Consider the following 24,251-nt stretch of genomic DNA (forward strand, 5'->3'; position numbering starts at 1 on the left):
GATCTTTTTTTTTTTAAAATTTATTTAAAGAGCAGAATTTAACAGGCGTTAATACCCGTCAGCCCAAACGTTTCTTGGAACTTTCAAACTTTTCTTGAAGCATTTAAAAATGAAATTTTTTTTTTTGAAAAGTGTCTTTTGCCATTTGTCGCCTCATCTTTCCCTCGAATGACAAGTTCGTCCCAGTTTTCACTCGGTCCGCTAGACGAAATTATTCTTTTCCCGAGAAAGGCAAGAATCAATCGCCTCGCAATAGGTATGATAATTGATTGTTAGCTCTGGAATAATTTACACTGAAGAGTAAGGGTAAAGAATCCTCCTCTCAGTTATTTAGTAGTTAAAATCATACTAGAATATCGAACCATTATAACACAAGATAATACATGTAGGTGTGTAATATGAGTATTTATTAACTAGGGTAAAAAGTTGAAGGCCAGAGTCCTCAAATATTACTTACAGAACACAATTAAAAAGATTATTGCGTCCTTTGTTTTCTGAACAAGGTAAGTTAAATGCAAGCAGCACACAAATGTCAGAACCAGTAATAGTAGGGAATAAGGATCCCTAAATAATAAAAAAAAAAACAAAAGGAAAAGAATAGATGATTCTCCACTTTTCATCCCCACTCTAGCAGTGCCTTATGATTCATCGCAGCTTGCCTTGTAATCTTCAAATTAAAAAAAAAAAAACAGCACTTACAACTCTATATAAAATAAAGGAAATTGAACAAATTCATATCAACGGGTTTTATCAATTAAAATGCACTAGTCGTCTTAACCATGCAGTTCAATTATTGGTGAATAGATTGTATAATTGAACAGCTGAGTTAAAGCGCGCAATTTATCTCGGCACTGATTTTTATAAATTAATGCTCAATTTCATTCAAATTGATAACAATATTATAAGGGAATGTCTTTTTTATTTTTAGAAAGGATAATAAATTGGTTGAGAAAAATTTCACTGGCAAGACTTAAATTTGGATAGATTTAGTCTTTTTTTTTTTTTTGTTTCAATGATAGATGCATGTTCAAAATATCTAATAGCCTAGATTATGTCATACCACTTATTAAGAAGACGACAGTGATAGATCCGGCCTTCAAAATATCCAATAATAATCTAGGTGTGTGTGGCACAATCCAAATGAGGCATTGATAAATATGATTTGATTGGGAAATGAATTTAAAAAGTACGATAGAGACATCCAAATAAAGACTCCACAAGCTGTGGCGACAAAATGAGTGCGAGGTTTATGCAACCTTTTAAACCCACAGGTACATGATTGGTATTTTAGGACAGCAGAAGGACAATTATGTCTACTAAAATATCTCCGACTTTCTGTTTAGTTTCCGCGCCGCGTCGTCTTTTCCCCGGGGAAAACTTGAAACTCGTCTTTGACCTGGCAGCCGGAGAAATTAAAAGCCATATGAAAAATCGTGGCCCAAGCAAACTATGCGCAACTAAAAGTGCTCCACCCCCCCGCCCCCAGCTAGTCACAAGAATATCATTGAAAACGTGTGGACGGCGAGATCTTATTCATTTATTTTGCAACATATTTTATGTTCATCCACCACACTATGTAAGTATGTATATATAACTATCCACATGCCTTTTAACTGATCACAACAGTTCTTCTTCATTTCATTAGTTACCCCTGTATCTCCTCACTGCTTTCCTCCGGACCCAAAAAGCTGCAATTTCAACAGAGATATTAAGAGAAAAAAAAAATAAGGGAACTAAGATGGCAGTGGCTAAACAATTTTTGGGTACGTCTCTATCGGAGAAATCCCAATTTATCAATTCATTTAAGGTGGTCTTGGTTGATCAGAAATCGGGCCAGTTTTCTTCTTCCCATCCAACTCAGGTTAAACCTGCTGAAAGAAGAAGCCTGCAAATAAGGAAAGCAAGGAGGACCAGTACTGGTAGTAGTCCGGTAGCAGCTATCAGTGAGAAGAATTTGGTGAAGGTTGTACCAGAAAAGGCAGTACAATTCAAGGTGAGAGCTGTTGTTACTGTTAGGAACAAGCACAAAGAAGACTTGAAGGAGTCAATTGTGAAGCAGTTGGATGCTCTGACTGACAAACTTGGAAGAAATGTGGTGCTAGAGCTTGTTAGTACAGAAATTGATCCTAGTAAGCCATTATTTCCTTCTTTTCTTGAACCCAAATAAAACTTTTTGCTCCAAAGTTTACTGCTTAAGAGTCAACATTGATCTTGAGAATATGTTTTGATTTGGCCTTCTAATTTTTTCCCCCATCTCTCTCTCTCTCTCTCTCTCTTTCTTTTTGTGGGTCTGGCATTGATGAAGATACAAAAGCTCCAAAGAAAAGCAAGCAAGCGGTGTTAAAGGACTGGTCTAAGAAATCAAATCTTAAGACACAGAGAGTAAATTACACAGCTGAATTTGTTGTAGACTCCAATTTTGGGGTGCCAGGGGCGATCACAGTGGCTAACAAGCACCAACAAGAGTTCTTCTTGGAGAGCATGACCATTGAAGGCTTTGCATGTGGTCCAGTACATTTCTCTTGCAACTCTTGGGTGCAATCCAATAAACATCATCCTGGAAAGAGGGTATTCTTCTCTAATCAGGTATAAAGGCGTTTGTTAGTAATCATCTTTCTGCGTTCACTATGATATTCTGTTTTCACAAGACGGCATTATCACTCTTCCTTCTTCGCTAGTCAAAATCTTCACCATACTACTTTTTGGTCTGGTCCAACCTGAAGTCGGCCACTTGGGTTCATACTTGTTGAATTGAACCCTTCTTCTGCGATAAAGAGTTGAATGAAGGAGCATTTATGCATTCTTCTTTTGGAGCATGTTTTCCCCTTCTAAATTCTCTTTCTTGAAGCAATTATTCCCCAAAGTTTTTGTTTTTATTTTTCCATCTTTTTTTTTTTAATTGAAAAGAAAGGCCAAACACTTATATGGAAAATAAAAATGCCATGTTCTTTCTCTTCCCAAGAAAAGTAGAAAAGGAGAGGAAACCCATGCTTAAAAAATTTTGACTTCAGTCTTTCTATACTCTTCAAACTTACATTTCTTTTTTCTTTTTTTTTTTTTAACTTGCTGGATTTTTGCATGGAGGTGATAAAAAAGTCTGTCGGCAGATATTCCAACCACTTATTTCGAACTTCATCCATCTTCCCTTTGTAATCGAGATAGGCAATTCTTAAGATAATGATCTGGATGTACCCGGGGGCCTGTTCTTGATAAAGTAGAATCCTGACTTGCTTTCCAATTCTTGCCTTCTTGGTGCTATTGATAATTGATTTTAATTCGTCTTACGCTAATAAGATAATATGAGCATTAAAATATTTTAATTTTTCTAGACAAGACAAGTACGGATCAAATAAAGAATCAATCTTATTATCTGATCTTATTGACAACACTAGTTGTTTTAAGGGCAGCATGGAAAATCATTTGACTAAAGAAAAGTTTTCAACTTTTGAACAGCCATATCTGCCTGGTGAAACGCCTGCCGGGTTGAAAGCATTAAGAGAGAAAGAGCTCAGAGATTTAAGGGGTAATGACAAAGGTGTCCGGAAATTATCGGATAGAATATATGATTTTGATGTCTATAATGATCTGGGCAATCCTGACCGAGGAATTGAATTTGCTCGGCCATCACTTGGGGGTGATAAGATTCCATATCCAAGGAGATGTCGCACAGGACGTGTTCCAACTGATACCGGTTAGCAATACCAAATCTTTTTTTTTTTTTCCACTTCATTCAACTATGTAGTCAGCAACTTCCAAAAGCAGAGACACGCGAATTAGTTTTTCCCCCCCCCCCCCCCCTAAAAACTTTTGTATGATCCAGATTTGAATGCGGAGAGCAGAGTGGAGAAGCCACTGCCCATGTATGTACCTAGAGATGAACAGTTTGAGGAGTCTAAGCAAGATGCATACTCAACCGGAAGACTTAAGGGAGCACTTCACAACTTGTTGCCATTGTTAATGGCCAACATTTCGGCTAAAAATCATGACTTCAAGGGGTTCTTAGACATTGATAGCCTCTACACTGAAGGACTACTTTTGAAGCTAGGCGTGCAGGATGAATTCTTGAATAAGCTTCCATTGCCCAAGGCAGTCAACAAATTCCGTGACGGCGATATTCTCAAATATGGCATTCCCAAAATCTTAACAAGTAAGCACATTTACATTGGTCAGATAGATATTTTAATTTTGTAATGTGATATCTAATTATATGGTAACAAGCTTTTTTTATGCAATTGCAGAGGACAAATTTGCATGGTTGCGAGATGATGAATTTGCCCGGCAATCAATAGCAGGGGTTAATCCTGTAAGCATTGAAAGGCTTCAGGCCTTCCCACCTGTTAGCAAGCTTGACCCTGAAATCTATGGCCCCTTGGATTCAGCTCTCAAAGATGAGCACATCCTTGGGAATCTCAACGGAATGACAGTGCAAGAGGTATCAATCACAATCACTTTGAATATCAGTCACAATCCTTTATATATATCAGTCATGTTCATAACTCATCGTGCATGATAAAAACAACAGTAGACAATAGTGCAGCAGGACAACCTGTACGTGCTGTCCTCATTCAGTTAGCCACTTTGAACTTCCTTGTCTAATTTTAGTATTAAAACTCGTGTTGTGTCCATCCTTCACAGGCTTTGGAGGCGAACAAGCTATACATACTGGACCACCACGATGCCTACTTACCATTTCTTGACAGGATTAATGCCCTTGATGGCCGTAAATCATATGCAACACGCACCATATTTTTCTTGAGTGATTTAGGCACTCTCAAACCCATCGCTATAGAGCTTAGCCTCCCAGCCACTGGCCCAAGTTCTCGTTCAAAGCGTGTCGTAACGCCACCGGTTGATGCAACCACTAATTGGATCTGGCAGCTGGCTAAAGCCCACGTTTGCTCCAATGATGCTGGTGTTCACCAACTCATCAATCATTGGTACGTAAATGAAGTTTAAGAACTCGAACTGAGTTAGTAATGAAGATTTGAAACAGGGGAAAATTGTTAATCTTGCCGGTGAATTTGATATAGGAATCTAAGGAACATTGGTTGATTGAATTCAGGTTGCGCACACATGCGTCAGTGGAACCATTTATACTGGCGGCGCACAGGCAAATGAGCGCAATGCATCCAATATTTAAGCTTTTGGATCCCCATATGAGATATACGATGGAGATCAATGCATTGGCTCGCCAGGCCTTGATCAATGCAGACGGTATCATTGAGTCTTGCTTCACGCCTGGTCGTTATTGCATGGACATTAGTGCCGCTGCCTACAAAAATTTCTGGCGTTTTGATTTAGAAGGACTCCCAGCTGATCTCATCAGGAGGTACCTAAATTTAAATAAATAAAAAAAAAATCTTTACCTTCAATTTCCTAGATGATTATTTGCCAGTCTGGTCATGTGTGAATATTTTTGACAAAATATGGAGGTTTTACATGATTTTTGTGGGGCTTTTTGTTTGTGTAGAGGGATGGCAGTACCGGATCCAACGCAAACCCATGGGCTAAAACTTGTCATGGAGGACTATCCGTATGCTGCGGATGGGTTACTGATATGGGCTGCAATTGAGAGCTGGGTCCGCAAGTGTGTGAACCATTATTATCCCGACCCAAGCGTCGTGTGCAATGATAGGGAGCTTCAAGCCTGGTATGCGGAGTCCATTAACGTGGGCCATGCGGATCTACGCAATGCCGACTGGTGGCCCACTTTAGCCACACCTGAAGATCTCAGCTCAATTCTGACTACTCTCATCTGGCTTGCATCAGCGCAGCATGCTGCATTGAATTTTGGCCAGTACCCTTACGGTGGCTACGTGCCGAACCGGCCGCCGCTCATGCGGCGACTAATCCCTAATGAAAATGATCCAGAATACGCAGTTTTCTTGGCTGATCCACAAAAGTATTTCCTCTCTGCCCTGCCGAGTTTGTTACAAGCAACAAAATACATGGCCGTGGTAGACACCTTATCGACTCACTCCGCCGATGAGGAGTACCTTGGCGAGAGGAATCATCCGTCGACGTGGACAGGGGATGCGGAGGTCATCGAAGCATTCTATGAATTCTCGGCAGAGATTGGGAGGATAGAGAAGGAGATTGAGGAAAGAAATGCTGACGCAAGATTAAGGAATAGATGTGGCGCTGGGGTGATACCATATGAGCTTTTAGCACCTACTTCAGGACCTGGGGTAACATGTCGAGGTGTTCCTAATAGCGTGTCAATATGAGTCCAGGCAAAGTCCCTGACGAGGCCCAAGAAAATCTGAGATTTGAGGGATGTCGAATGTAGCCCAAAAGAGGATCTGCAATGTTGTTCTAATCAATCGTTTATTTAGAAGAAGAAGAAAATATGTTTGTACTACTACGCCTGTAATGTAATGTATGGTAGGCCCCGTTGTCCCGTCAGTATCGTAAAAATCTAGTAGGATTGTTCTGTATAGCGTTTCTTTTTAAGGAGAAGCCCAGAAATATTGGAGAAATGTGGTAGTGTGTGTGGTCTTTGGTATTTTCTTATGCCTCAGATTCTCACATAGATCCATTAGGTCCATGTTTGTCCACGAGGCCATTAAATTGCATATTTTGCTTTGATTAAATTCTAGATTTAAACGTTGAGGGAAATATTTCAGATTGTAGTTTTTTTTTTTTTTTTCATTTTTAATGACTATATTTTTCAATCACTATTTAACTTCACGTACGTATGTATATCAAATGATGAAAATGGCAATCCAAATGAGAACTTGTATTAGCATTGAATAGGAGTCTAGCTTCTCTCCAATCATACCTTTTCCGCTTGTTTTGCCACTGTCTAATCTTTTGTCCATCGCTCAATGTAGTCGAATAGTGCACTCTTGTTTGGTTAAACCCAAATGTGTGGAATTCCTTATTCTCCTTATTTATAGGACAGCTATAGTCTATATATATGTCTTCAAGATAATATGTAACTAAACGTTGAGAGAGCAGCATAGGGCTGCAGAAGTGCAAATTTGTCAAAATATATACTTTGTTCCCACGTCAGCATGCATGCAGCTGATAGTTTATTTTTATATATATATATATATGTGCGCGCGCGCGTAGCTGAATTCGTTGCTTGTAATTAATCCAATTCTCAAAGGACTTATTATTTGTCGCTATTTTTTCCTGTAAACTTGCTGGTACAAGATGAAGTAGTTTGGGTAAATTTTCCAGTATTATGGTTCTTCTTTCCGATTTCACGGAATTATTTGCTGATCTCATTATTAAAATAAATAAATAAAGAACAAAAATGGGCAATTTAGAAATATTTTTCTAGTTACTTGTGTGGTGGCTGTCGGGCTATACATCTCATGAAGGCTAGGGTGGTTTATTCTGTCCTCCAGCCTTAGAGCTTCGTTGTTACTGAAAAGTAAGTGGTTTTCTAGCAAAAGTTGTTAAAATCGCAGATCCTTCGCACTTCGAACAGGGTACTTAATTATATATACAGAGCCAGAGCTCAAAGCAAATCTGCTGCTTTGAGCTTCGTCAATCGCCAAGTTTCATCCAATCAAATTGTCTTTAGTCTCACTCGTTTTTCTCGACTCTTCTTCCTGGAAATAGAGAAGAAAATCCCGACTTCTCAAAAAGGTTAAAACCTGGTCGTTACAACTTACACGAGGAGACTTGACGCTTTTTTTTTTTTTTTTTTGGTATGAAGGAGACTTGACGCTTTACTTTCTTCCCACCAGGCACTAGCTACTTGTGAGGAAATTTAACAAATCTTTTTCAACATAGTTTAGTTTCCCCTCCATCTTCTTTTCTTGTCATCATGGTTTAGTTCATAGTAATATACTTACCACATCTCATGCTCCTTGCAACTACTACGAATTTGCCCTCTTTTGGCTGCTCATCCGCTCAAGTCATTTCTATATAATTTAGTCTTTTGTGTTACAGTGATTGTTCCTTTGTGTTGGGTAATTGAAGGGCTAATTTCCTGGCATTTTCTGCCCAAGCACAAACCAAACATTACGAGTCCATCGCACTAGCTACTGACCAAGAATTGACCCCATCCCCGGCCCCCCAGACGTGTAAATCCCTGCAACTTTTCCCTCAGATTAAACAAAACTGCACGGCCATCAGATTTTTGGTTTGAAGAAGTCATTTTCATCTCGCTCCGGGAAACAAGAAAAAGAAAATCAAATGGGGCTGCAGTCTTGAATTAGCGTGCATGAAGTGATGACTGTGCGGTTAATCAATACTAGTGCCTAGTGGTGGTAAAGTTTTCTATTGAGACCCTGAAACAATTGACATGCAGAAGTTAGACAAAAGAAAACAGCAAGCACATCTGCAAGATATTAAAGCTACACACACACACACTTATATGTGTGTGTGCGTGTGTGTATATATATATATATTCTATTACTAACATGTATCCCACAAGCTATTTTTGCTTAAATAAAATCCCAAGTCATTAACCCAAGGAAAGAAGAAAAGATTGTGTTGAAAAAGATATGTGGGGTATGGATACCATCTTTTCTTGGATGTTTATCATGTAGCGTGTCATTGTAATATATAGAAAGTAATAGTACTGTAGTAGTTCTTTCTTTGAACATTTTATATGGATGTATCTGATGAGGTCAAGCTGCAACTCATATCACGATTTGGCTTTCGTGATGTTGGTATCCGTCAACTACCGTTTCCCGTCTTTTTTTTTTTTTTTCGGCTTTCACATTTCTGACTGTTTAATGTGAATAACCGGCAGCAACAACCAGGTACTGACACCGAAAAGTTCGTCGACGGGAGGGAAGGAAAAGTTGAGTCTATTGTTAACAAACATTTGGTCAAAGTTTCAGACCAGAACGGCTGCTCAGATATTCTTGAAAACTTTCAGTCTGTTTTCACATAGCAGTTCACAATTACCTACTTCCTTTGGATACTTTTGATGAACTTGAATTTGCAATTATCCTAAGATATTAATAGCTTCACCAACTGTCAATTACTCCCTTCATCCCACTTTAACAGTTCTGTTTTCCTTTTTCGTTTATTTCAAATTATAATCCACTTTCCAATTGAAAAATGTAATTGTATTTTAATTTTTCTAAAATATCCTTATTCAATGTAAGTTGTTGTTACTATAAACCTACCCCATTTAATGAGAATTGATTCTTTTTTTTACCATCAATTCAAGTTTCCATAAAGTTGTACTCTAATTAATGTGAGGGTATTTTAGAAAAATAGTTACCTAAATTGATTGTTCCAACAAAGTTAACTACTTTTTCTTAAACTGTGTGAAAAAAAAAACCAGGACTATCAAAGTGGGACGGAATTTTTCTATAAACAACTTTCAAGTTTCAACCATATATTATTATGGTGAGAGAGATTTGTTTGACACAAAATAAATAGGGATGACAATGGGGCAGGTGCCCGCGGGCAACCGCCCCGTGGGGGGCGGGGAGTATACCCCCGCCCCGCCACCCGCAAAAAAAAATATATATATATATATAATTATACATAATATGTAATTTAATTAGTTATAAACTTATGATAATGATATTATTAGTTAGATGTATTATATAATGTATATTAGTGTATGTAATATAATTAATATTATCAATTATACGAATAATTAGACATGTCTATTAATAAAATTTATTAATTAGTTATACTAAATTTACTAATACATTTATACTAAATTTCTAATTATACTTAATAGAATAACACTTTTTTCTATAAAAAAAAGCACAAACAAAATAATGAATTAGTGATTATATTTGTACCAAAAGTGAAAACTTAACTATTTTAGTTGTATTTATTTCATCATGTTGGATTGTATTCAAATAATTTTTGTTTGATTGTTTTTATGAGTTTCAATTGTAAAATTAAAATGAATAATAACTTGATGATGTGTTGATATTTTAGTACTTAATTATTTATTAAAATTTAACTATAATAAAATTTTATTAACCTAACGGGAAAAATTTTATTAACCCCGCGGGGGAAGCGGGGCGGGGCAGGGGGAGTGGGAGGCGGGGGACGGGGCGGGTGTGGGGGGAGTTTGTAGGTAGCGGGGCGGGGGATGGGGGATGGGGGAGGGGTCCCCCGCCCCAACCCCACCCCGTTGCCATCCCTAAAAATAAACCTTAAATGAGACTAGTTCAATTTAAGAATACCCGTCTGTGAAGATATCTGTCCACATATCAAAACCAAACTAAATACTAAAATGAAGAGGAAACATGAAGAACACCGATCAAAAGTTTGCTAATTGTCGTCCTATGTTGCCTTCGACCACAAATTACCAAGGCAGGGATTTCGCTAGAGGCATAATTTGCTGGCCCTAGGAGACTTAATAACGAAAAGAACAGTAGTAGTAGTATTTTTCAAATTCTTTTTTTATGAAGCCATTCTCAGAAACTTCGTTCAACTTTCGCAATGTATAATTGTGAGAACTGTGACGGTGCATGTTTACTTTATTTGGCGTGGGGTTCTACTAAGAAACAACCAGGCATTTGCATCACCGATACTCGGAATTATTAGACACAAGTAAAGTTGCAAACGAGTGAAGTCGAGTTGACTTGGACCTGTTAATGTGCAAGCTCGAATTCGAGCTCGAGCTCCTCGAGTAAAGAAAAAATGAAACTAGAGCTCGACTCGATATAAAAAAAGAAATGTTTGAACTTGACTCGTTTTTGAATTGGAAACTTGGCTTGATCTCTGGCTCGTGAGGAGCTTGAAATCAGTTCGATTTTAATTGATACAAAAGCATTTTGTAATTTCACATCAACTCGAACTTTTCAAACAACTCATCGAGCAATCAACCCTAACAAATGACTTATCAAGTTCGATTCGTGTGTATTAATGCAACACCGAACTCAAGTCGAGCTCTGACTCAAGCAGCTCCGGGGGATCGCAGCCGTAGACACAAAGACCCAAGCTTTGGAGTTTAACAACCAATTCTCCGGACACTAGTGCACGTATACGGTTGGAACTGGCCCGCTGATAATGTGCCTTTATGAAGTGGAAGCAAGTGGAAGCTGGAATTATTTCCAAGCATTTAAAGGACAAATCACTCTCTGCTGCCTCCATGAACCGACGCTGTGCAGTAGAGCTATCTCCTTGTCCCAGGTGGATGGATCCTCCCAGGTTACATTCCAAATCAGTTTGTTACTTGTTGATGTAATTGGGTTGGAATAGAGGATAAATAGACTTCAGTATAATGAAAAAACAAAAAACAAAAAAGTTAACATAATTAATTTTTTACTATCTTAAAGTGGACTGAAATGGAACTTGTGAGCTCCAATCCATTATCCTACCATACTGGAATTTTTCTTTTTTAAGACTTGAAAATCCGCACAAAATTCGAACGCAGCTGGCTGATCACTGGAAATGCTCTAACATACACAGAAAGCAAAGTGTAATAAAAATGAGAGGAAAAAAACAAAATAAAGTTTAGGATGCTAATTGTTTAAATTAGCTCGAAGACAAGTTCCTTTGAATTGACCATTACTGACAGACCGCTCTAATAAACTAAACAAAATGACTTCCACATTGACTTCGGTAATTACTCTCCCAGTTCCATCATTAATCAGTCAGTCCCAAAACTTCACTATAAGTACCGGTCCCCCTTCCATAGCTCCACATTCCAAACCACCCTTCTTTGTGCTACATTAATATCCTGCCATCTGCCACCACCACCTCCGCCACAAAATGGAGAGTTCTTCTTCTACCCCCACCACCTGGACCACCTATGCACTGGCGTCGCTTGCAACGGTGGTTATCGCCCTCCTTGCCAAGCGTTTCCGTCAGAAAAAACTCAACCTCCCACCGGGTCCAAAGCCCTGGCCTATCATTGGAAACTTGAACCTCATGGGCACCCTCCCTCATCGTTCCATCCATCAACTCTCCCTAACATATGGTCCCCTAATGCAACTCCGTTTTGGCTCCTTCCCGGTGGTGGTCGGCTCCTCCGTGGAGATGGCCAAAGTTATCCTCAAGACCATGGACGTCACTTTTGCGGGGAGGCCCAAAACTGCAGCCGGAAAATACACCACTTATAATTACTCCGACATCACTTGGTCCCCTTACGGACCATACTGGCGCCAGGCGCGTAAGATGTGCCTCATGGAATTGTTCAGCGCAAAAAGACTGGAATCGTACGAATACATTCGAGTGGAAGAAATGAATTCACTTCTGCAGGGGCTGTTCAAATCATCGGGCAAGCCTGTCTTGTTGAAAGATTATCTCTCAACAGTGAGCTTGAACGTGATTAGCAGGATGGTGTTGGGAAAAAGATACTTGGACGAGTCTGATGCGAACTCAATTATCACGCCTGTCGAGTTCAAGAAAATGCTGGACGAGCTGTTCTTGCTGAACGGTGTCCTTAACATCGGCGATTCGATACCTTGGCTCGATTTCTTGGATTTGCAGGGGTATGTTAAGAGGATGAAAGTCTTGAGCAAGAAATTCGACGGGTTTCTGGAGCATGTCCTGGATGAGCACAACGCCCGGAGGAAAGACGAAAAGAATTACGTAAGCCAGGACATGGTGGACGTCCTTCTGGACCTGGCCAGCGATCCCAATCTGGAGGTGAAGCTAGAGAGGCACGGAGTCAAGGCATTCACTCAGGTATCTCTCAATTCCACAATCTTACTTACTCCCAATTTGGATCGCCAATTTTTACGTTTTGTGTGTCTACTTTCCGTACCTCAAATCATTACACTGTAGATATATATATATTTTTTACAAAAAATAGCAATTCAAACGGCTTTTAATTTTTAATTTTTATTTTCTGCCTCTCTCTTTTTTGGGCGGGCGGAGGTGTCAGGGAGTGCGCATAGTCAATTATCTTTTGAATATACTCAACTGCCTCCGATAACTAGAATAGCTTTATTTATTTTCTTTAAAAAAAAAGAAAAAGAAAAAAGAAAGTTCCAGTAAACAAATATGTAGTCATCAAATCAAATGTTGCTCGACTAGAATCAGAATGACGTGAACACTTATAGTAGTGGCTCTTGAGGCAACCTTCCATTGACAAGCCCGTGGCCCCAACAAGCCAACCACTGTATATAATTGGCATACATACAGATACAGTGCAATTGCTATGCAGTTTCTGCTAAGAACTTTATTAATTGTACTGACTCTTTCACATTATAATTAATGAACTCTAGGACCTACTTGCCGGTGGAACCGAGAGCTCAGCGGTGACAGTAGAATGGGCCATCTCAGAGCTACTGAAAAAGCCAGAACTATTCGGAAAAGCAACCGAGGAGCTCGACCGGGTTATTGGTCAGAGCCGATGGGTGACGGAGAAGGACATCCCAGACCTTCCTTACATAGAGGCTATTGTTAAAGAAACAATGCGTATGCACCCCGTGGCACCAATGCTGGTGCCCAGGTGTGCTCGCGAAGATTGCAAAGTTGCAGGGTACGATATCCAGAAGGGGACTCGAGTTCTCGTTAATGTCTGGACGATTGGGAGGGACCCTGCATTGTGGGAGAAACCCGAGGAATTTTACCCCGACAGATTCGTTGGAAAGGACATTGATGTCAAAGGGCACGACTACGAGCTGTTGCCATTTGGTTCTGGAAGAAGAATGTGCCCGGGTTACAGTTTAGGCCTCAAGGTTATCCAATCCAATTTGGCCAACCTTTTACATGGATACAAATGGAAGTTGCCAAATGATATGAAGCCTGAGGAGTTGGACATGGATGAAATCTTCGGGCTTTCAACACCAAGAAAGATCCCGCTTGTTGCAATTGTTGAGCCTCGGCTTCCTCGTCATCTTTATTCGCTATGATTTGCGACGTGTGCTGCGGATCACAATCAGACTCTGCTCAAATAAAACAGAACTGCGAGTTTAAAATTTGGAGCTGCACTTATATATATATATTTATAGCAGTATATGTTTGCCACCAGAAGCCCTTTGTAGTTGGTGGTTGTGCCAATTCTGCGCAATTGTGTGGTGTGTTTCTTTCCTCTTTCGCACGCAGGCCTGTACCAGATTGAATGAATTTGTGATTAATGATCCACCAACCTAAAAACGTCTTTTCCTGATATAGGCCATGCACCTCGTTATGTTACATTGTTGAGTTTTTAGCGGATAATATGCGTAGGAAGGGACAGGATGGCCATAATAAAATAAGCAGTGCAATTAATCAAATCAAGAAGACGCATCTTAAAGTTAAAACTCCTTGATACCTCCTGCAGTTAGCTATTTTTATGTTAGCAACTTTTCTAGCTTTCTGCAACTTTTTGGGTTTCGGGGTCAGGAACAGAGTTCTACCTGAAAACCTTAACAACCATATCCATGCGTTTCTTTTCTTCTGGCATGCAAACGTGCGATCATGTATGTATATGTTCATTAAATTTTCACGAAAAGCCATTTTTTTTCCTTTCTTCCAGCAACAAGAATCTTTTTATGGAGTTAAAAGCACGACTTCAATCCGTGCAGAGTGCAGACCCTCTTTGATGCAGGGGTAGTTGAGTCCAATACTCATCATGTCTACGAAATTGGTGATATGTACATTTCCTTTCCTTGTTGGGTCTAAAAACTACTTAGTACTAAAACGAACAAACTGTTCTTCTTCCCTCGGTTGGGCAGATTTGACGGCCCAAATCCAATCGTAATGGCATTGAATGGGTTAGACTATAGAGTAACTGGAAACTGTCAAGGGACTTTAGATCACCGCGGCGGAACGAAACAAGTAGCGATTCGCATCTGAAACTGTGCGCGATTAGTGTATAGAATTGGAAGGTCAGCTGCCAAAGAACTTGTTGGGTCGGGTTGTCACATTCTTGCTGCTTAGAAGTTGCAATATTACTCTCTCTCTCTCTCTTTTTTTTTTTTTGGCAATATTGGACCAGAATTTGTTCTTGAGGTTGGCTGATTAATAGGGATAACCATTTTTTTTAATACACTATCAGTGCGAAGATTTTTTTTTTAATACAAGCAAGTCTGGATCATACTATATCATATGAATCTAAATTTCAAATTCAAATCATATGCATGTGACATATATTTAAGGCTGTTAATGTAAAATAATCACTGTAAAAGTTAATCCATTTAATAGTACAGCCTTTGTTGCATGAATATATATATATCTAGCAATCTAAAAGCTCCCCAGAACAAGCCGGCTCGATAAACATGTTAATTAAGCTCTGATGATCGTTCTCCCATTGGTATGGTTGAGCACCGTTTGTTGATAATTTTGTAGGCCAAAGATTTCCGTTTGGATTAGCTGTTTTTGGGGTTGTTTTTCAAAAACAATACTGTAGCATTTCGTTTTTGAAATACAAGTCCGTTTGGATTAGTTGTTTTTGGGGTTGTTTTTCAAAAACTATATGAAAAACTTTTACTGTAGATGTTTTTTTGATTATTTTTAGAGGTATTTTTAAAACATATTTTTGAGTATTTTATAATTCATAATTTATATATTTTTATATTTATATACATTTATACATTTATAATACATTTATAAATATTTATAAATAAATATATTTATATATTTATATAAAAATATATCAATATATTATAAATGTATTATATTATACATAATACATAATATAAATATATTTATAAATGTATAAATGTATATTATTATAAATGTATAAATTATAAATGAATATTATATAAATGTAAAAATTATAAATTTTATATTTTATATAAATATATATTTATGCATTTATAATACATTTATAAATATTTATAATTAAATATATTTATATATTTATATAAAAATATATAAATGTATTATATTATATCTAATACATAATATAAATATATTTAGAAATGTATAAGTGTATATTATTATAAATATATAAATTATAAATGAATATTATATAAATGTATAAATTAATATATCATAAATATATATTAATATTATGTATAAATGTATTAATATAATTAATATAAATATATAAATGTATTAATATTATGTATAAATGTAAAATTAATATAATGTATATTAATATAAATGTGTAAATGTATTATATTATATATAATACATAATATAAATGTAAATTATAAATATACATAAATATATATATTATGTATAAATGTACATTTATATAAATGTATAATCTATATAATATATATTATATTATATTATATATAATTTTATAATATATATTTTTTGTATAAATATATTATAAATATATAAACATATACATTAAATAAATAAATTATATATAATTTGAATATATAAATATATTATTTATAAATATTTAATATATATAATATACATTAATATTAATTATAAATATTTGAATATTAATAAATATGGTGTTTATATAATATTTCAATTTGTAATATTTATTGTATATTTCATTATATAAATATTTATATAATATATAAATATATAATATAAAATTTTGCAATTTGTATAATATACATAATATTGTATATATATAATATAATATACATAATATACATTTATACATTATTACATATTATGTATATTATATATTATACATAACTTTATTATACATTATTATACACAATAATGTACATAATAATGAAAGTACATTAATAATGTATATATTATAATATAATGTACATAATATATTATGTATAAATATTTATACATTTATGTATACAATATTACATATTATGTATATTATATTATATTATGTATAATATTAATGTATGTAAATATTTATATAATATATAATATATAACATATAAATATATAATTTTCAATTTGTATATTTCAATTTACATATTTCAATTTATATATTTCAATTTATATTATATTAATATAAATTGAAATATACATATTAAATTTGTATATTTGGAGTTGTTTTTGATATAATGTTTGGATATGGGTGTTTTTGGAATTGTTTTTGAAATACATATTTACTGTAGCATTTGAAATGTAAAAAACAGTTTTTAAAAAACAGGTGCAAAAACAAGGAATCCAAACGAACCCACTAAATAATTGTAAAGGCCAAGCAGCAAGAGAGGAGACTTGATCAGCGATTGAAGCATATTTGTACCGCATACATAATTGATAATTCTCAGAATATCTTCACCCCCAAAAAAAAAAAATCATCCTCAATATATTATGTGCTTACCCCCTCACCCCCCCCCCCCCCCCCCCCCCCCCCCCCCCCCCCACAAACAAAAAAAATGGAATTTTTTAAAGAAATTCTTTAACCATCTTTTTTTTTTTGTTATATATATACATCACATCTTGAAATAGTATTATAGTATTATTACTCCCTCCGTCTCACTTTGATAGTCATGTTTTTTTTTTCGTCTGTTCCAAATTGTAATCCACTTTCCAATTGAAAAATGTAGTTATCTTTTAATTTCTCTAAAATACCCTTATTCAATGTAGGTTGTTATTAGTATAAACTACCTTATTTAATATAAATTGTTAACTTATCTCATTTAATACTTTTAGATTTTTCAAAACATATTGATATATGAAAAGCCAGCTTTGTTATTCTTTCGAGCCAAAATGTGAAATAATGTAAAATGAGAATTAATTCTTTCTTGATCATTAATTTAAGTTCCCATAAACCATCAATTCAAGTTTTCATTAATAATTAATACTATAAAGTTGTATTCTAGTTAATGTAAGAATATTTCAGGAAAATAGCAATCTAAATTTATTGTTCCAATAAAATTAACTACTTTTTCTTAAACTGTGTGAAAAAAAAAACTAGAACTATCAAAATAGGATAGAGGGAGTACATTTTTTTATTATTCAAAACTCTCAAAAATGCAATCCAAATTGTTAAGACAGACTACAGCAAACAGATAATTGATAAATTTTTTGGTTGGTAATCAACCGGACCATGTCTTTCAAGTGGGAGCCAATTTAGTCAAATCAAATCCATATCCTGTGTCTTATGCAACTTGAAATTCACCAGACGTCAAAATCAAAATAATCGAACTAAAGTTCACCTCACAGTCACAGTTTGATGAATAAGCAAGCTGGACCATCAGTTTACCTACTGGAGCTCGGGTTTAAACTTTTATATATATAACTTACTGATTCTATGATAAATTACAGTAAAATTTTATACAAACACCGATTCGATACAGTAAAATTTTATACAAACACCGATTCGAAACGGACCCAATATTTGATAAAGAGATTTATATACAACCCAAAATTTTTCTCGCTTCAGAAAAATTGCAGGGATGAGGCTATTAGGGAAGATGAGCTGATCTTCCAGGAAAGGTAAGTGGCTGATGACTACCCAAAAGAATAAACCAAAAAACAAATAACTGGCGTCCTTAATCCTTCTTGAATCCTCATGTACATTTCGATTGGGATGGGCAGGCGTCCATCTTCACAATCTTGAACTCCTTGGCCTTTGGCAGCTTAAATTCTTTCCTTAGATTTGTATAGAGAGCGGTATCGGAGTAAACAGCACGAGACCTGATTCGATGCTTATGCGTATGTCCTTTTCTGCCTCGTTGGCAACCATTTCCATTTTTTTTCTTTTTCAATTCGGCTGCCCTTTCGTCGTCGTCGTCGTCGTCTTCTTCTTCTCGTCCATTGTTGCCGGGAACCCTCTTTTCCTCCTCATTTTTCACGTGCCCTTTTGTTTTTTCTGAAGTCAGCTCATGAGCCTCTGCTGCCATTTTCCCTTCTTTGGGCACAATGTACACAAATGGCCCGACCGGGATGTCATCTTTTAAGTCCAAAATGTTGTCCAACATTTTCACGACGCCGTCCATCGTAGGTCTAGATCGGGCACGGTGGCTTAAGCACTGATATGCCAGTGTAGCCGCCTTCTTCGCCCCTTCCGACGAGTATTGACCATCAAGCTTCGGATCCATGATTTTATCAATCTTATGCAGATCTTTCAACAGGGGCCTTGCCCATTCCACCAAATTCTGTTCTCTGCTGGGACGGCTTTTGTCCACGGCACGTTTCCCAGTTAGCAGTTCCAACAACACTACTCCAAAGCTATAGACGTCGCTCCTAGTTGTCAAATGACCTGAAAGCCGGAAGAAGACGATTGAAAATTCGTAACCAAGTTGTTTAACATATGCAATTAGTTGAACCAACCACCACTAATTAAGCTACCAAAAATTCAGCGAACCTGTCATGATGTATTCAGGTGCGGCATAGCCATGCGTACCCATGACTCGGGTAGTGACGTGTGTGTCATCGCCTTCTGGACCATCTTTTGCTAGCCCAAAATCAGAGAGCTTAGCAGTGTAATCCTGTTTTGAGGAATAAATTTGAACAATTAGCTTTGATACAGATTACAGAGGCCTCAAGGATTCTTCTGAGATTGGAAAAAAATATATAAAAGTGAGATTAATACCGAGTCCAATAGGATATTTGAACTCTTGAAATCGCGATAGATGACGGGTTTTTCTTCCCCATGAAGAAAAGCCAGGCCTCTTGCAGCGCCCGCGGCAATTTCTATTCTTGTCAACCATGGCAGTGAAATAGAGAACCCTGCATCGATTGAAAACGCTCATTCTCAACAGAATAATTCCTCAAGCTTAATTTTAGTGATCATGATCAGACGATCAAGTATGTACGCGCTTATAACAGAATCAATACTCTGAGAAAGGTTTAATGTAGGTTAGTCAAGTACTTCGGAATAGTTGGTTCTCCAGGTTGCCTCTTGCCATGTACTCGTACACGAGAAGTCTGTGCTGGTCCTCGCAACAGTAACCAATCAGCTTCACCAGATGGGGATGTCTCAATTGCCCAAGGAAGATGACTTCAGTCTATACACGAAAGATTCAGACAAGGGAGTCATGAGAACTTTCATGGTGATCAATAAATTATAGCCGAAGACAACAATCGTGAAGATAATCACAGCATTCGTAAGAAAGAACGGGACGGGAGTACAAAACTTCATCAACACTTACCAGCCATTCTCTATAGCCCTGAGTGCCTTCCAAATCCAGCAACTTGACAGCAACTGGTTGAGCCTTAAGCCCAGGTCTAGTCCTGTCATCCACGAAACCCTTATACACGGGTCCAAAACCGCCTTCACCAAGAAAATTACTTGACGAGAAATCGTGAGTAAGCACTCTGAGCTCTGCCAGTGTGAAAATATGAAGATTTGATCCAATGAGAGAATTAGAGATGTCATCCGCAGAGAGTGGAGAACCAGGGTCACTTATATCAGAGAGTGATAACCTTTGAGCGGAAGAATGTTGGTTGGGAACATGCTTTTTGGACTTTAAGGGATGGCTTTTGGACATGAAACAACTAGGCAACATAGCTCTCAATTTCTTTTTGAGAGCCATTTTCTTTCTGTTGTTGAATGATAGCTTCTTCTAGTAAGCCTTGTATGGTTCTTTCTTCTTGAAGTTTATGGGCAGGAGTACAAACCACCAAAAATAAATCAATAAATAATGTGTATAGGCTATAAAAAATCAGTAATACTATATCAATATATATATATATATATATGTATGTATGTATGACTCTGTTGTTTCTTGGAAGACCTAGCCCTTAGTTGTATGGAACAGACTGATGAAGAAAACAAGGGAGATTAGTGCTATTATATATGGAGATGAGCGGAGCGAAGGTTCATGTCCAAGCCCTTCATGATTACGAACCACCCCACTTCCTTCGCTTCAAAATATTAGTAAAAAAGTAGGTGCGACGTGGAAATCTTCAAGTTCCAGAAAGATGATTCACATTCTGTTTCTTTTTTAGTTATATTCTATGTATATAGCGTCCGCCTTCTTTGTGTAGACACGAGACAAATAGTTTATGGAGTCTTTTGGTCTCTCCCCAAGTTACAAGCGAACAGGGAAGTCCGTGTCTTGACTTTGAAAGGGCTAAGTAGAAATTATTACAATTCCCCAAAAAGTAAGGTTGGTAACTGTGGAATATCAGGCTCCTCATTTTGGGACCGGAGTCTGTTTCCTTTTTCTTTTTTTTTTTTTTCCTTTTGGGATAATGGGGTCTGTACTTTCGTGACAGTTTCTTGCGACACGGATAAGACACTGAAAATGCAGGTGGGGGGTCGAACCCTTCTTATCTTAAGCCGTAGCAGAAAAGCTAATTGATCAAATTCTGAAATACTATAGACGCAAGAGTCATGCCTACTTGGTTAGCAGTACTAAAGCATCTCTCGCACTCTTGCTTTCTTTCCTACGATAGATATATACGTAATGGGTTTTTTTTTTTTTTTTCTTTTTGGGTCAATTGATCACTTGTTTATCCTATACCTACTAGTCTAATTCATTTTACAATGGGTTTGGTTTACATCAAAACTTTAAGGTGATTTTTTTTCTTCTTTTGCAGTCATTGGTTGAACTGATTGAACAAAAAGTACGTCTGCCTGGCGGTCAACAGCACAAACAAATTGAAGTAGGAAGTAGAAAGAAACAATCAACAACCACCCACAAAGCCACAAAGCCACAAAGCAAAGGCAGTAAGTAGACGGAATTCACTGCCTGGCTTGAAATGAACTTAGATTTAGAATTGACTACACTAATCCATACAATTGGACCAGTTAATTTGTAGTAGGACGTAATGCACAACAACCTCAGAAAAAAGTGGAAAATCTGTGGGGGATGCTCCAGAGACTTGAGGGGCTGCAGCCAGGAAAAAAATGGTCCTGATACACGATTCAGGATGTAATGACAAGTGAGAAATTAGAGAAAATTTTCCCATTCCATTTCCAAAGTTTCAAATGTAAATGGACCCCGGCGCCTAATGATTACCAAGACTTGGTGAAATATGACAAATTACAATAGCTGCGTCAACCCTTTCTTCTTCGCTACAATCCTACGCTGATTGTATATTTTTCTTGCGTCATGTGGAATGGATTAGCAAGCAAGAAATCGATTGAAGTTGAAACAGACGAAGAACGAAAAATTCCCCTGTTTCTTTTGTCATTTGTCAAATTTCCAGAGTCCTATTCGCGTCTAATTTCCTTCAGTTCTTCCACCAGCATATCCTGATCAAGGATTCTCAAATACGACCAAAAAAAATAAAAAAATAGAGGTACGGTGGGTTGCCAGTATTTTTCTTGCAACATTATCGACCACAATTAAAGATCTGAAAACTTCTAGTCAGCCTCCTGGCTTACCACGAATGAGTTATCGGGTTTTTTTTTTTTGACAAAGAGATTCACAGAGAACAATTTAACTTCTAGGATGTGAATAGTTGATGAGCAAATAGTGTCCCTGTAGCTTTAACCGTCTGTCATGTCATCTTCTTAATGAGTGACTAATTAAACCTCCTCAGGGTGCAAGACAAAATGCTTCATCTGTTTCACTTTTTCAAAGCTTTGTCAAGTATCTTGATTCTGCATGATATCTTCAACGATTTCATGGAATCATTATGAAGCTGAAAGACGTATTCAGAATTTACTTTCACAGTTAAAAATTTCAGGTGCGCACCGCAGATACTTCTGACTAGATTGTTTAGCCCAGGTGCAAAACCAAGAAAAGGGAAACCATCATGATTAATTTAGACATTGACCTTTTTTTGAAGATGATTCTTCTCCCTGTCTCACATGTAGACCTTCATGCATAATATATTCCCAAAATCCATTCCATTCCTCCGCTTTTTTTCCTGTATGTTCTTACTATGTCTCAAGATGGATGCATGTATATTCCTCCCTCTGGTTGTACAAACATATGATATATATATACTCTGCCTATGTTTTTGTCTACTGGTATTAGGTTCAAATTATTCTTTGCCTTTCCGGACAGGAGGCCATAGTTGTCAAACTTCCAATCATTATACCAAGATTTTAAGACGAAATCTGTTGCGTTGCACGGTCTGGTTGGTCGGTCGGAGGGGAATTGGCAATCAACAGACTTTGGCACCTGTAATCATGGTTCAAAGTCGCGGTCGCGGCCTGAACCGTTCCACATCGGTTTCGACGAGACGCGAATTTTTGAAATATTTAATATTCTAAAAATTGTAAAAAATATGATAAATAAAAATGATTAAAAAATTAGTAAAAATAATAAAAATTCGAATTGACTCGATGAGACTTGGCCGTTTCAATCCTTCACAGTGACGTCTCGGCGAGTCACGTATCTCGGTATCGTTATACAGCAAGTAAGGTACAATTTTTAGAATAAACTAAAGATGGCCAGAAATCGATCTTGAATTTTGTAGATGGCGACATGATACAGTAGTTCAATTTTAAACATGAACGTGGTCCTTCGCAGTGGCTGCAAGCTGATACAGTACTATAAATTATTAAGCTAATAATAGAGAGTAACTAAACCGACAAAAACGTCAACAGGAGAGGACACTTGGAGAGTTGATTTGAGCATGAGATGAAAACCGTTTGCGAGGCGGATTTTGATGTTGGGTCAACTCAATTACGAAAATACTCATGTGCACCATCAACAGACGGCAGCAAAATATACCCCTGTCCAATGCTGCTCTATCAATTCTTGCTAATTTCCCGGTTCGCACGCCAGAAAACAGTGTGCAGCTAGCTTGTATAATCTACCTATAATAATAATTAGCACATGAGGGAAGAATGCGCTACAGGCATCACCAATTAAAGGCTGCCTCTTAGACTGCAATTCTTTTTCTTTTTCTTTTTCTTTTTTTTATCAATCGACATCAATATCTATACTATTCTATTCTACATGGGATGCGAGGGGCATCCTACTTAATTGTATAAAAAATTAGAGGGAAAACAGATGATTAACGTGATGTTCTGACACACTTTTTAAATTTCTTTTAACTATCGGATGGAAAGTTTGAATTTCCGACTTGCAGTCCAAAGAGGATTTTAAGCCTCTTTTGATAGCTAATTTACTTAAAGACGTACATACTATTTATTACCTTTGGAGCTGTCTTGGCTTCAAAAAAATTCTTTTACGTCCAATTAACAACATTTTTGTTTCTTTTTTTTTTTTTTTTTTTGTTTTTGGAGGTTAGCAAATCCTTCTTGCAACTCGTATTCTCCCACCGCCTTGCCCTCCAATATTTGTCTTCAACCAAATTTGAAAATCATAGGTGATTTTCTTCCTTCATCCAAATCAACCGTTGCTTTTCCCTTGGAGAAAACCTCAGGTCTAAGCAGAGCATGTTTGAATAAAATACAAGGATACATCCTTGGGAGTCCATTTTTCAGGTGGGGCCAACAAATACTTTTCGCAGGAAACGCAAGCGCAGTTCGGCAAATCTCCATTAATGGTTGTTTTGTACACGCTACGCTGCAAACCTTTCGCAGCATACTGCAGAAAACAATTCCCACTCCCACCAGTGAATATTTCTTCCCCTCCCTTGAGAAGTTGGGTAACCATTTCAAACTATTTTTGCCAGGATCAACTTTGGCATGAAGAAGAAATGCATTTTTCTCATCAAATACATCATTTAGACCCAGG

The 24,251-nt window shown here is 37.0% G+C and overlaps 3 protein-coding genes across 3 annotated transcripts; 2 read left to right on the forward strand and 1 right to left on the reverse strand.

The window, feature by feature from the left end:
- Positions 1-1,459: 1,459 nt before the first annotated feature.
- LOC113741495 (linoleate 13S-lipoxygenase 3-1, chloroplastic-like) lies at positions 1,460-6,618 on the forward strand. The gene is made up of 8 exons (XM_027269026.2): positions 1,460-2,129; positions 2,306-2,586; positions 3,454-3,691; positions 3,821-4,147; positions 4,239-4,432; positions 4,636-4,937; positions 5,063-5,329; positions 5,471-6,618. Exons 1-8 carry the CDS (start codon positions 1,739-1,741, stop codon positions 6,225-6,227), a joined length of 2,757 nt encoding a protein of 918 aa, XP_027124827.1. The 5' UTR covers positions 1,460-1,738; the 3' UTR covers positions 6,228-6,618.
- A 4,961-nt stretch (positions 6,619-11,579) lies between these two features.
- LOC113742325 (trimethyltridecatetraene synthase-like) lies at positions 11,580-14,004 on the forward strand. Its single transcript, XM_027270150.2, has 2 exons — positions 11,580-12,573; positions 13,116-14,004. Exons 1-2 carry the CDS (start codon positions 11,656-11,658, stop codon positions 13,743-13,745), a joined length of 1,548 nt encoding a protein of 515 aa, XP_027125951.1. The 5' UTR covers positions 11,580-11,655; the 3' UTR covers positions 13,746-14,004.
- Positions 14,005-17,989: 3,985 nt separating this feature from the next.
- On the reverse strand, positions 17,990-20,503 carry LOC113741651 (serine/threonine-protein kinase RIPK-like). The gene is made up of 5 exons (XM_027269236.2): positions 19,797-20,503; positions 19,517-19,652; positions 19,238-19,374; positions 19,010-19,133; positions 17,990-18,904 (listed from the first exon to the last, which is right to left on the reverse strand). The coding sequence occupies exons 1-5, from the start codon at positions 20,178-20,180 to the stop codon at positions 18,213-18,215; spliced, it is 1,473 nt and encodes a 490-aa protein (XP_027125037.1). The 5' UTR covers positions 20,181-20,503; the 3' UTR covers positions 17,990-18,212.
- Between the last annotated feature and the right edge of the window lie 3,748 nt (positions 20,504-24,251).

The sequence above is a fragment of the Coffea arabica genome, chromosome 4c (assembly GCF_036785885.1).
Source record: "Coffea arabica cultivar ET-39 chromosome 4c, Coffea Arabica ET-39 HiFi, whole genome shotgun sequence".
In the NCBI taxonomy this organism is placed as follows: Eukaryota; Viridiplantae; Streptophyta; class Magnoliopsida; order Gentianales; family Rubiaceae; genus Coffea; species Coffea arabica.